At 25.2% G+C, this 13,343-nt stretch overlaps 1 protein-coding gene across 1 annotated transcript in view; it reads right to left on the reverse strand.

The window, feature by feature from the left end:
- Window positions 1-5,427: 5,427 nt before the first annotated feature.
- Window positions 5,428-13,343, reverse strand: part of LOC129607240 (putative uncharacterized protein DDB_G0282133) — a 50,608-nt gene continuing 42,692 nt past the window's right edge. Inside the window, exon 8 of the mRNA XM_055518091.1 lies at window positions 5,428-13,259. Coding sequence (XP_055374066.1) covers window positions 8,376-13,259 — 4,884 coding nt within the window. The 3' untranslated portion in view covers window positions 5,428-8,375. The remainder of the gene's footprint in view (window positions 13,260-13,343) is intronic.

A 13,343-nucleotide genomic window follows, 5' to 3' on the forward strand; every position in this document is an offset into this window, starting at 1 on the left:
TGTCAATATAAAGGTTTTGTTTACAGTTTTTTTGTTATACATTTTTAGAGTGTTTGAAAAAATTCTAAAAAACAAATATTTAATTTTAAAAATGAAAGTAAATATCGTGTTTTTTTGTTTTTTTTTTTTTAATCCTCAACTGTTTATTTCTTAGAATAATTATTTTTGTTTTTTATATATCTATTTAACAGTTAATTGTTTTGGTGTTGTTGAGTGTGATTGCTCTTGTTAAGGCAGGTTTTCTATTAGGAGGGGGAGGAGGATATGGCGGATATGGTGGAGGCGGCTATGGTGGAGGTGGCTATGGTGGATATGGTGGGGGTGGATATGGTGGTTATGGTGGCGGAGGCTATGGAGGTGGAGGCTACGGAGGTGGATTTGGTGTTGCTCCTGTGACTGTAGTAAAAGTTATTAAATCAGGTAGTTATGGAGGTGGTTATGGTGGAGGTTATGGAGGAGGAGGATATATTGGTGGTGGTGGATTTTCACATGGTGCACATGGTTTTGGTCAAGGGATTTCTGGTGGATATTATGGTGGTGGCGGCGGATATGGTGGTGGTTATGGTGGTGGTTATGGTGGTGGATATGGTGGTGGTTACGGTGGATATGGCGGAGGTGGTATTGGTGGTGTGAAAATTGTTAAAGTGATCTCTTCTGGTGGTGGTGGCTGGTGGAAAAAAAAATAAATTTTAAATCTGTATTTGTTTTCATTTCACCAAAAAAAAAAAAAAAATTAATGTAAAAAATAAAATTTTTAAAATTCTAAAATAAAAATTATAAATTTATTAAAAAAATTACTTGTGTTTATATATGCACATATATATATTTATATGTACATATGTATTAAGAATACAGAATTCAATCAGTGTAATCCAATCAATGTGAATTTTGAGTACAGATAATATGGAAAATGACAAATGACTCAGTTGACATGCAAATTTGTTTTTTTTTTTCAAAAATAAATTTTTGCAAAACTAAAACAATGTAACAAATATTTAAGTTGTTTGTTTGTATTAAGTTGCTTATAATTTGGATAAAAAGAAAATCTGATATATTATAAATCTGACTAATGGAATCAGTCCTATAACCCAACAACATTGGATTCAAACATGAAAATTATACTTAATATTACATAGCCCAGTATTAAATAAAAAATGCTAATATGAAACCAATTACCCATATATCCATAATAATATTCGATATTGAATAGCAACAAAAGCAAACAATAAATATCAATATATTGAATTTAATAAAAAAAAACTATGGCAGTCTGGCCTCCGCCTAGTTAACTAATGTTTTAGGAAACTAATGCTTGACTCAAAAGTCAAGTCACTTTTAATACAATTAAGTGAAAATTAACAAGTCTTCTGGACACATTGTAATTTTCAAATTACAAATATTACAAAAACAAGGAGAAGAAAATCATTACAGGCAAACTAAACCGCAAAACAAAAGTTATATAATTTTTCTGAACTCTAATAATGTCACATACTTCCTTATAACACAGTTGAGCTTAAAATTTCTAGTTGCTAAATTGTATGTAGTATATTTATATATTTCATTAGGTTGATCATTATTTTAAATTATGATTTGATTTATTTATTTTCTGATTTTCTCTTTTACATTAAACTACGAGTATATTTTGGCGTGTGAGAATTAGCAATATTTCAAAAGAAAATGAGAAGAGCTATGTTACAGATCAATTCTAGTGTTTTTCCTATAATTCAAAAAAGTGCAATGATAGATATTGTATTTGCTTTGGCTTTTTGAACTCATATTTATATATATATTCTATCTAACCAAGTTCATGTATTTACCCAGAGCCAAAACATTTTCATCGTTTTTTCGTTTGCTGCGCTCATGAAACTATTTAAAATTGCTTTTTTTATTTTTATTGTGTACCTAAAGCTGTGAACAAGGAAAAAATTATATTAACATTTCACAATAGTTCGAAAGAAAACATGGTGTAACCTGTCACATAATAATTACCCAGAGCTATATATTTGATAATTAATTGAGAAGCAAAATCTAATTCTCTTTTGCTTCTCGTTTCTTCGATAAAAATCGCTGATGAGTCTACGATTTTTGTGGGAACATTTTAAATAAAATAAAAATTAAGCTAAATAAGTTTTGAATAACAAAATTCGCTTCCCATTTCCTGAATTAAAAATCGCTAGCCACGCGTCTGCAATTTTTTTATGAAGAAATGAAATGTATATTAGAATAAGAATAAATGTTAAAAATAAAAATTTTGTATTATAATTTAGCCTTAAGTGAGATTCAATAAAGTATTGTACGAAGAATTGAAAAAACAAGAGTTTTATTTTATACTGCACATCCATATAGCTATTAATCAAAAGCATATTTTTCATGATGCAAAATTGACAATGTTTTTAAATGTGTAGTGCGCATCATAATGACTTTGCGAAACTATTTTGCCTTACAGGTGTTTAACAACGTTTGTTCCTATACTTCTTTTGCAATACTTAGGGGAGGGGGAATAGACAATTCAAACTTAATTCAAAAAGAGAATTTAATCGTACAATTTTCAAGAGATAGATTATAAAACTACAGTTTCTATTTTTACAGATATAATTATTTTAGTACATTTTTTTTGCATAATTTTAGGATTAAGTTCAATAAATCAAATTCAAATATTTGAATTAACTTAATTTCAATTGCATACTTATTATTAGTTTGTCCATCCATTGCATATCCACATCTAAATCCTTTTATTGTACATTTTTATGTTTTGTTTCCTTAGAGAATGCTGAACAAATTTAGACATTAGAAATAGCTTTATAATTTAAATTCATCTAGAATTATTAAAAAGTGTTACTGATCTTCCAATTGAACTGATGATCTTTTATATATGTTAGTTTGTTTTTTCAAAAATAATATTTTATGTTGTCGAAAAAGTTTCGTTATCTTTTTGCTCAGACGTTGAACAAAGATTTAAAACTGAATTTTTTAAATTATTCAAGAGGATTGTATAATTTTACTGGTAATCTTCAATAAGTTTATTTATTTTGAAGTTATACACTAATGTCTTGTTATTTATATAATTTTGCACTCCATACCGTTTCTCGAATAAATGCGCACATTTTCTTTTTGGAATAGTATAATCCGCTATAAAAATATACTTACTTTACCTTTAAACTTAACTATACTTACCTTTAAACTTAAACGCGTTCAATTTGTTGTTGGGGGACAATTCAACAAACATTAAAATCAACAACCAACTAACTGAGATGACATTTCTTTTTTCAAAAAATTTTAAAATAATTGTTACAAAACACAAGGAACATGTGCATATTATACAATTACATTTACATACTTTATCAAATTAGTACTATAATTAATTATTTGTATATTATAATTATAACACTTTCTATGAATTTAAAATTCCAGTAATATAGTGCGTATTGTTATATAATTATACGATATTAACTCACTAGTTAAATTATGTAGATACAGTATAACCCGCATAAAAGAAACTTCTTGCTTTACCATTCATTTTGTTTCTTATAAGCTGAAGTTTCCTTTAAAAACGGTTACAAGCGGTTTTCCTAAAAAAAATGAACACGCAAATTTTTGTTTTTAAATACGCATTTATATTTTAATCACATAGCAAACCTCATGCCAAATTATGATGGTCAATATTTCTATGTTGTGTTAATATTTTGCTCATGGACATAATTTTTTTTCTACATCCTTGCAGACTTTGTACACAACAAAGGAAATGGTTTACTAAAAAAGTTTCATATTTTTTTGAGTTTCATATTTTATTTAGATTTATTGAAATTTATGCATTTTAAGATTTTGTAGTTTTTTTTTATCGAACTTGCTAACTTAGAGCTAAAAATTTTAAAAATCCCCGGTGTTGAAAGGGGTAAATTTCAAAAAGTCATAAAAGTATATTTGAAAGAATAGAAAAACTGTAAGCAATACCTGAGATCGAATTTGCAGTAATAGTGTAATAATGAAGAGTTCGGCTTTTAGACTGAGCCATATTCAGCAATTGGCTGACTTTTCTATCGATACAGTGTTATTATAATTCCAATGTCATAGAATATATGGCTGCACAATTTCAGTAATACTACCACATTTCGTGGATATTACAACAGATGGTTTGTCAGTTTTAATACCGTATCTTATGACAATTTTCGAGCTCAATACGCTATTCTAAAAAGTTATTTAATTTATTTGTGTTAAAAATGAAATGAGAAATTCATATTATATATATTCAGTTGAGAAAATATTAAAAAAAGGAAAAATTTTGTTTCTCATATTGTTCTGAATTACTTAATTTCACAATATATTTTCAATGATTTTTAGTTGTATATAGACTCATTTCTCAATCAATCAATCCTCTATAATGAACTCCGTTTGTACCTCTGAAATCCCGAAAATTACGAATGTCATATTATCAATTTCCAGTTAGTAAAAATGCTCTGTTCTATTACATTCATCTAGCAAAAATATATGCCGAAAGTCTACGAAAGAGATAATCGCACATAATAAGAGCAATTTAAGGAGAACACCCGTTGCACATTTTTATGTTTGAATTCTTCTAAAAAATCGCAAGACTTATAACTCAATTAAACGGTAAATGGTAAAAGTTAATATATAATGCTTTATATAATATGCTCCAAATTTAAAAATTTTAAATAATAGTTGCGATAATTAATTAAACAATTTGTCTTGTGAATTGAAATTGCTAAATTCAGTTTGACAATATAATATAAGTGTAATCGGTAATATAAAATGCGCGTTGAACTCGTTTCTTGCATCTTAATCGTTGTTGCAATTACCAAAAGCATTGTAGCACTGCTAATGGTGTCATCAGGATATTGCAACATTTTGCAGTATATCTGGTAAAGCAAAAAAAAATGTCACGTAATTAATAATGTCAATTATTGCTTTTCTAATATTATTTAATTTTTTTCGCGTTTTCGTAATTAAAAATATTTCACTTTCAGGTTTTTTTTTTATTCATGAATGAAAAATTTTGAATAGGATAAGTCAATTTTATTTAGCGGAATTTAGTTCAAAAAATATTCAAACAACCCCGGCTGTTGCAAAAATTTCAACACCGGTTGCATGCATGCAAAAATTGTACACGAAATTTATTATGCGATATGAGTTTTTTTAGCATAAATTGTTGATTCAGTAATTATTTCAGATGCAAAATTATTGTCGACCGGCATTTGACAATATCGATTATATCTAATTTTAAAGGAATTTTCAATTAGTTACCTATTCTCGACTGAATATATTTATAATAATTTTAATATATATATATTTATAGTATAATTTATTTATTTATTTACTCAATTCGTATTTTTTTTTACTTTTTTTTATTTTAAGTATTTTCTTTGTATTTTTTTTAATTTATTTTATTATATTTAGTTATTCAAGTTAAAAATTTTTCCTTTTTATTTTCATTGTTTTTTTGAATTATAAATAAAACATTATTAAAATATAAAATAAAATAAATAAAAATTTTATAAATAGTTTCATTTATGTTTTTTTTTTGTTTCAATTATTTAACTGAAAATATTAACTTTTTAGTAAATTTATTTCTTTAATTAAAGATCTATATATATGTATAAATATTCATAATTTAAAAAAAAAGTTATTTTTTTTTTTTGACCTAACTAGTATACCATATAATAAATTATAAACATTTTTTAAATTCCGTTAATTTTTTTTTCTTAGGTAACTTATGTTAAAATTTATGAAAGGAGATTTTGTTATTTTCTTTATTTTGTTTTGCATATAATTTAATATTTTCTTATGCTTATGACAAGTATACACATATACATAAAAGTATGTCGACTTAAAAATTACAATTTTACAATATCAAATACAACCCTTACCTCAAAAATGCAGTAATACAGTCCTGCTACAAAATTAAGCAATTTCAATTCATAAACTGAAATACGTATTAATACTGTATTACGACAATTTTGAAGCCAAGGATACATACAATTTATTTATACAGCTATGTAATATACTAAACTGTTTTTTGTATGTTAATACCATATAATATACCGCGTTAATTTTGAAATCAGGGTATTATCCCTGACTTATGAATAATAGAAAAATTAATGCGGTATTAAAACACAATTCAGCTTATAATTTATAATTGCTGAATAGTGTGTAGCAACATTTTTTCTAAATTTAACATTTTGTTTTCTTTGAACAGCAATTTTGAAGTCGAGGTATACGAACTTTATTTAAATGTTTGCATATTTTATGCATAGATTTAATTGTATTACGTATGCATAGATTTAGTTGTATTAAATATTAAACATTTTATTTTTTTCTTTGATAATTTTTAATTTTCTTTTTTTTAAGTTTTCTTTTTTTTTAATATCTACATTTAATTTAAGTTAAAATTTTAAAACTCAGATTTTATCATTAAACATGTATATATATATAAATATAAATTATATGCATGTATATATATATAAATAAATCATTGATTTCAAAATTTGCGATAAAACTGTGTATATTATTACATAATTCAGCAATTATACACTTCATAAGCTGAATTGTGTATTTAATATTGCGATATTATAGCAATTTTGAATTTAAAGTTTTCTTACTTACTTATATATAATTATTCAATATCCTTAACCAGCTAATAGATGTGAATTGCTGAATTGTATATTAATACCATATTACTGCATTTTGAAAATCAAGACGTGTATTTACATATACATCATATCATTTATGCATTTACAATAGCTATAGGATAAAATTAAAAAAAAAATAAATGTTTTATTGTTATATATATATTATTATATATATAAATATATTTATAACAACATTATAATAACATTAAAACGTGTTTGTACACATATATAAATATATAATTAAGAAACTTTAAAAAAATCTGCGAATATAATATATATAGGAAAAACTAATTTTTCAGAAGTTTTTTTCCCAAATTTCCCAAAAAAACTTTCTATTACGAGTACTACATATAATTTATCGAATTTTAACATTTAATGTATATTATAAGTTGAATTATATGCAATTACTTAGTGAATTAATTCGCAATAATAATGGCGCACCGTTACGAAAAATGCAAACCAAATGTCAGTTCAACTTATTATGAGGAATTAAAATTGTTTTTTTAAATATCAAATACAATAGAAATTGGAAAAGATAAAAATTTAAAATTGAATTAAACTTTGAAAATTTTAATATCTACATATATGTTGCACGTATCTCTGGTTTTAAAAAGGCAGCAATACGATATTAAAATACAATTTCCTTTTCGAGTTATAAATATACTCAATTGTGTATTTTGAAATTTTAGTACCTACTTTTATTAAAATTCATGATAATCTATATACTTGACTTAGTATTTAAAATTATGTAACTGAATATATAAAACTGATAATATGTATATGTATTTGTATTTTTACAATATGGGCCGAAGGTAGACAAAGTTTATTGTGGCAAAGTTTTTATAATTTTATCATAAACGCCAAAGTATTGAATATTTTTTATAATCATTTATAAGAAATATTTTAAAATTTTATGAATGATAATGGCTTATCCTAAGAAATAAAATCACTAAGTAATATAACTCAAATAAATAAACCGTATATGGATGTGCAAAATATGTATGGAAGAAGGTTTCAAAATTTTGATTTTGTTTGAATTTTTACAATATCTAAATTGTGTGAATATTATATTGTCACATTCAAATTGCAATGATTATTATATCCCTTACTTAAAAATAAGTAGTGTTGTAGTAATATACAATTTAATTAGTGAATTGTGTTCCTTAATAAAGTGTTTCAGCAATTTTTGAAATTATGGTAACTTCTAAAGACTAACTACGATTAACTTCCGAAATGCAGTAATATGGTATTAAAACCAATTCAGCTTATAAAAATGAATTACTGAATTGTATAGCAATATCGTATTTCATATTTTAATAACACAATCTACGCAATTGTATAATTCGGCCATAACAGAATTACACTATTGTATATAAATAATTCATAAATAAATATACTTATAATTGTTTGTACAAATTTATAAATATATATATACGTATACATTACGGCTTAACCGTCTTAATTTTTATAAAGATATGACTGATAGTTTTTTTTTTAAATTGTTAGAAGACTAATTAATTTTTTTTGTTTTAATTTATAGTTTTATTATGAGCTACTTATAGGAACGTTTACATTTTAGTTAGTTTTCATGTTATTTTTTCCATATATTTCAGTTTTCTGTTGCAGGTTTTATTACTTTTAATATATTTGATATGGATATACACTACACGTCTTAATATAATTGTTTATATGTAATTATAGGTTTCAAATATAGTTAAAAAAATTTTTTTATCAAAAACTTCCATAGCCCATATCTGATTTGATTCTATCAAACATTGACACGTGATTTGTTAAGTAACCGGTATGGGATGTTGGTTGATGTGATGCAGCTGCTGCTGCTGCTGCAGCAGCTGCTGTGTACGTTGATGTATTTGGATAACCGTACGGATAATTTGGCGATGGCATATGTAATGTTGGTGATGTTCCATGATGATGATGGTATGTACTATGGTGGTATCCAGTTGCTGCTGGATGATGTTGAGCATAAGCTGGATGATGTGAGTGATATAGTGCGCTGACTGGCATTGAAATATGTGGATCCATATGAGCTGCTGCATATATTGTAGCTGGGTGTGAAGCTGCAGATGATGCAGCAGCAGCAGCTGCCATTAAATTTGAATGATATGATGATGTTTGTGAATAATTTTGTGATGTTAAGCTTGATACAGAAAAATTACTTGATATTCCAGTTAGAGCAGAGCCGGCATAACCAGTTGAGTGATTAACAGGTGAATAGTGTTGGTGTGTAGACTGCGTGGTTTGTGGTTGTTGCATTGATGGTGGTGGTGGTAATGATGAAGTTGGGGGTGCTAGTAACATATGTTGTTGTTGCTGCTGTTGGTGATGATGCTGTGTTGCTATTGATGGTGGTCTTAATTGTAATTGCGGATGTTGTTGTTGCTGCTGCTGTTGTTGTTGCATTATTTGATCTTGAGATTGTATTAATGATTGTGATATTGATGATGGCGTTAGTGAAGAAGTTGATAACAAGGGTGGCGATGACGATAGTGATGACGCTGACGATGATGGTGGTTGTGATGGTAACGGTAACGATGTTGATGATGATAACAATAATTGTGTGGGTGAAGATAATATTGTTGAAACGGGGGATTGACTAGCATTAGAAAATGTTGATAATGATGGTGATTGACTAATAGTATTAGGTATATTTGTTGTTGCTATTACAGTTGTGGGTGTTGTTGTTAGTAATGGCTGCTGCGATAATGGCGGTGGTTGCACTGTCGCTGTTTTCGTTACCGTTGCTGTAGTCATAGTTGTTGTTGTTGTAGCCTCTACTACGGCATTACTCAATGAATGTGCTGCTGAGTTTAATACCATATTATTTATTAAAATATTGTTATTACGTATTGAAGTTACAGTTGGATTTGGTGGCAATATTAACGTAGATGGTGATGGTAAAGACGATGATAATGACACAGCTCGCGAATTTGTTGTATTATAATTATTTAAACATGACATGACATTATTGTTTATTGAATTTATTTTATTATCATTCGTATATTGATATTGATCAATATTATGTTGCGTTGTAATATTATTTTCATTCTCGGATGTTGGAATTTGATCAACTAATGATTCAAGACCCGATAAACTTTTTGAAGCAACATCAACAATCTCTTGTTGTTGTTGTTTTTGCTGTTGTGTTGCTATTTGATGTTTAATTGTTCGATGATGATTATTGTTATTATTGTTGTTGGTATTATTATCCTTAATATTAATATGTTGCAAGTGGCTATGATGTAAATTTGAATGATGACTAGCTTTTGTTATTGAAAAACGATTATCATTGAAATGATTTGTATTTAAAATTATAGATGATGTGACAATTCCACCTCTATCTTGTGGATATTCATTGATTGCGTTAATTGTAGTTGATAATTGATTATCATTTCCATTATTAATATGTTCAAGATTATAATTAGAGTTTTGTAGTGTAGAATTATGTATTGGACTATTAGTGTTCATCGATGAATTTGAAAAATTTTGATTTAAAATTTTGTGATCTCTATATTCAATTTTATGATTATTATCATTATCGTAAATTTCCTGTTCTTTATTTTTTAATTGTTTATTATTATTTGTTATAGTTTCATGACAATTTATAACATTATCACTACTATTATTCACATCATCAATATTATCATATTGACAGGTTTTAGTTTTATTCCCTTTATGGTTTTTAGTCGTTTTTGTAATACAAACAATTTTATTTTCATTATTATTGTAATCTTCAATATTGTTATCATTGAAATTGTCACTGCTACTATCATTATTTAAAATTTTTATACTATTATCACTTTTTTCATTTTTGTTATAATTATCATTTTTAATGTCGTTGTTATTATTATTGATACCGTTATTATTATTTTTATTGCCAATATTATAATTATTATCATTATTATTATTAATGACATTGTTGCCATTTTTATTATTTTTAATATCATTTTTATTGTTATTATTATTATTATCATTATTATTATTATTATTATTATTGTTATTATTATTATTTTTGTGATTATTTATATTAATATCATTACTAACATTACCGTCATCATCACTATTGTTTTTCGGAGCCTTTTCATTTATTAAAGAAATATTATTTGTTACATTTATATTATCATAACTTTTATTATTATTTTCAAAATTTGCATTATTACTCCTTATATCCTTTAAGTTATTATCATTATTATAAAGATTGCAAAATGTTAAATTATTTTTTTCATTTATGTTAATTTTATTTGTATATAAAGAATTTGATATTTCACTATTGATATCATTATTATGTTCAATTTTATCATCTCTACTATTGTAATTATTGTGTAATGAAGATGGTATACCATTAAAGTTGTTGTGTAACAATGATGGCATATTATTATTATTATCATTATTGTTATTGTTATGCTGATTAATTCTTTGTGATAATTGTGTTTCAGAATCTATTAATGTATTTGAAAATTGTTCACTTTTATTATTATTATCATTGTTATTATTACGGTAATTCTCATATTTTTTATTTTGATGTTCATATTGATTTTCTTGTTGTCGTTTAAGATAATTTAGTTCATGATATGTTGTTGTATGACATTCAATATTTGAAAGATTTTTTGGTGAATTTGAACTATGTATTTGTAAATGCCTTAAGTGATTATTGCCATTATTTTCATTGTAATTATTATTATTATTATCATTATTAATCTCACTAATATTATCATTGTTACTATTATTATTGTTATGTTTATTACTATTATTGTGAAAATTATTGTTATTATTATTAGAAAACTCGTTACTTCTAAAATTTTCATTAATCGTTATATTTTGTTCTTGCATTTGTTCTTCTTCTGGCTGTTTTAACTTAGGAACATATGAATTTACAATATCAGTTTCATTTTTATTAATTGAATTAAAATTATTATCACTATTTTTATCAAAATCATCATTATTCATAATAGTACTTTTATGATTATTATCAGCATTATTATTACTGTCATTGTTATTACTATTATTATTATCATTATTACTAATACTATTTTGATTATTATCATTTTTATTACTATTCTTATTATTATTATCATTTTTGTTATTATTATTATTATTATTATTATTATTAATATTATTATTATTATTATTATTATTATTATTATTATTATTATTATTATTATTATTGTTGATATTGTTATTATTGTTATTATTGATATTATTATTGTTTATTAAATTTTCTTTAGTTGTTGAATCTATTTGGTTAAGAATAGATTCATATTTATAGGAACCAATTGTGCTGCTAGGTGAATGTATACTATGTGATGATGAATATATCAAATGTTGATGATTTAAAAATAATGAGGAATTTTTATGATCATTATTTTTTGCATCATTATTATTTGACAAATTTTGTATCATTGATGTTGTATATATACTGTTGCGATCTAAAACAGATTGCTGCTGCTGTTGTTGTATATTAAAATTATTATTAAAATTCATTGATGTAACTGCCGCAGCTACCGCCGATACTGCGTTCGGATCAGCTAAATTCAAGCAATTACTATTTATATTCGATATATCATCATAATGAATTTTTTTTATTGTAAAGCCATTGTTACTGTTATTATTGTTGTTATTATTTTTATTATTTTCAATAGCAATATTACATGTATTGTTATGCATAGTTACATATTTATTTTTGTTATTATTATTATCATTAATTACATTATTTTCCGTATTGTTATTGTTATAAATAATATTTTTTATGCTATTGTTACTGTCTCGAAGTTTTTTTGGTCTACCGCGCTTCTTTTTCGGTATACCATCCAAAATACAACTATTATGATCATAACTAATTTTATGATTTAATATTAATTTTTTTTCTGGTGTATTTTCATCACATTCATTCAAATTTTTTATTTTTTTTGGACGACCACGTTTTTTCTTAACAGGTGGTATTAACATATTATAATTATTGGGATCATTTGCTTCAATTGCCTGTCTTAATACAATTGGTATAGAATCCATTAAATTGTTATTATTATTACTATTAATATTTGAACTTAAATCCGTGCAATTATTGGAAATTTGATGAGGATGATGATGATTTTGATGGTTTTGATGATGTTGATGCTGTGGTATATGTTGATGGTGAGGATTATGCATATTTAAATCAGCAATAACAGGTGATAACTCTTGATGATATTGATGATGAAGATGATTTTGTTGTTCTTGATTAATTTGTTGTTCTTGATTATGCTGATGATGCATTGATTGATTTAACATTTTATCATTATTATTATTTGTAGTTGTTATCTGTGTATTTCCATTTAAGATTAAATTGCTATTATTATCATTATTATTAATTGATTGAGTTAATAAAGAATTCGTGTCATTATTAAGTGGTGATATCAAAACCGATGAACCATTATTTAATTCTTGATCACAATGCTTTAATTTTGGGTCAGTAAAAACACATTCAGAATCATCAATATGCGATATTAAGCCATTTAAATAATCACGAAATTTTTTTAAAGCAGAATAAAAAGGTACTTTATCAGCTGCTCTTGGTAACTGAGCACAACGAGCTGAAGATGATGGCATCACCCACATATACTGTTAACGAATTTGTATAAAAATCAATTGGAAAAGAAGAAAAGAATTATAGAAAGAATTATATTTACAATATAAATCATAAAT

Source organism: Condylostylus longicornis, unplaced genomic scaffold (genome assembly GCF_029603195.1).
Source record: "Condylostylus longicornis isolate FDR11 unplaced genomic scaffold, ASM2960319v2 ptg000003l, whole genome shotgun sequence".
NCBI lineage: Eukaryota > Metazoa > Arthropoda > Insecta > Diptera > Dolichopodidae > Condylostylus > Condylostylus longicornis.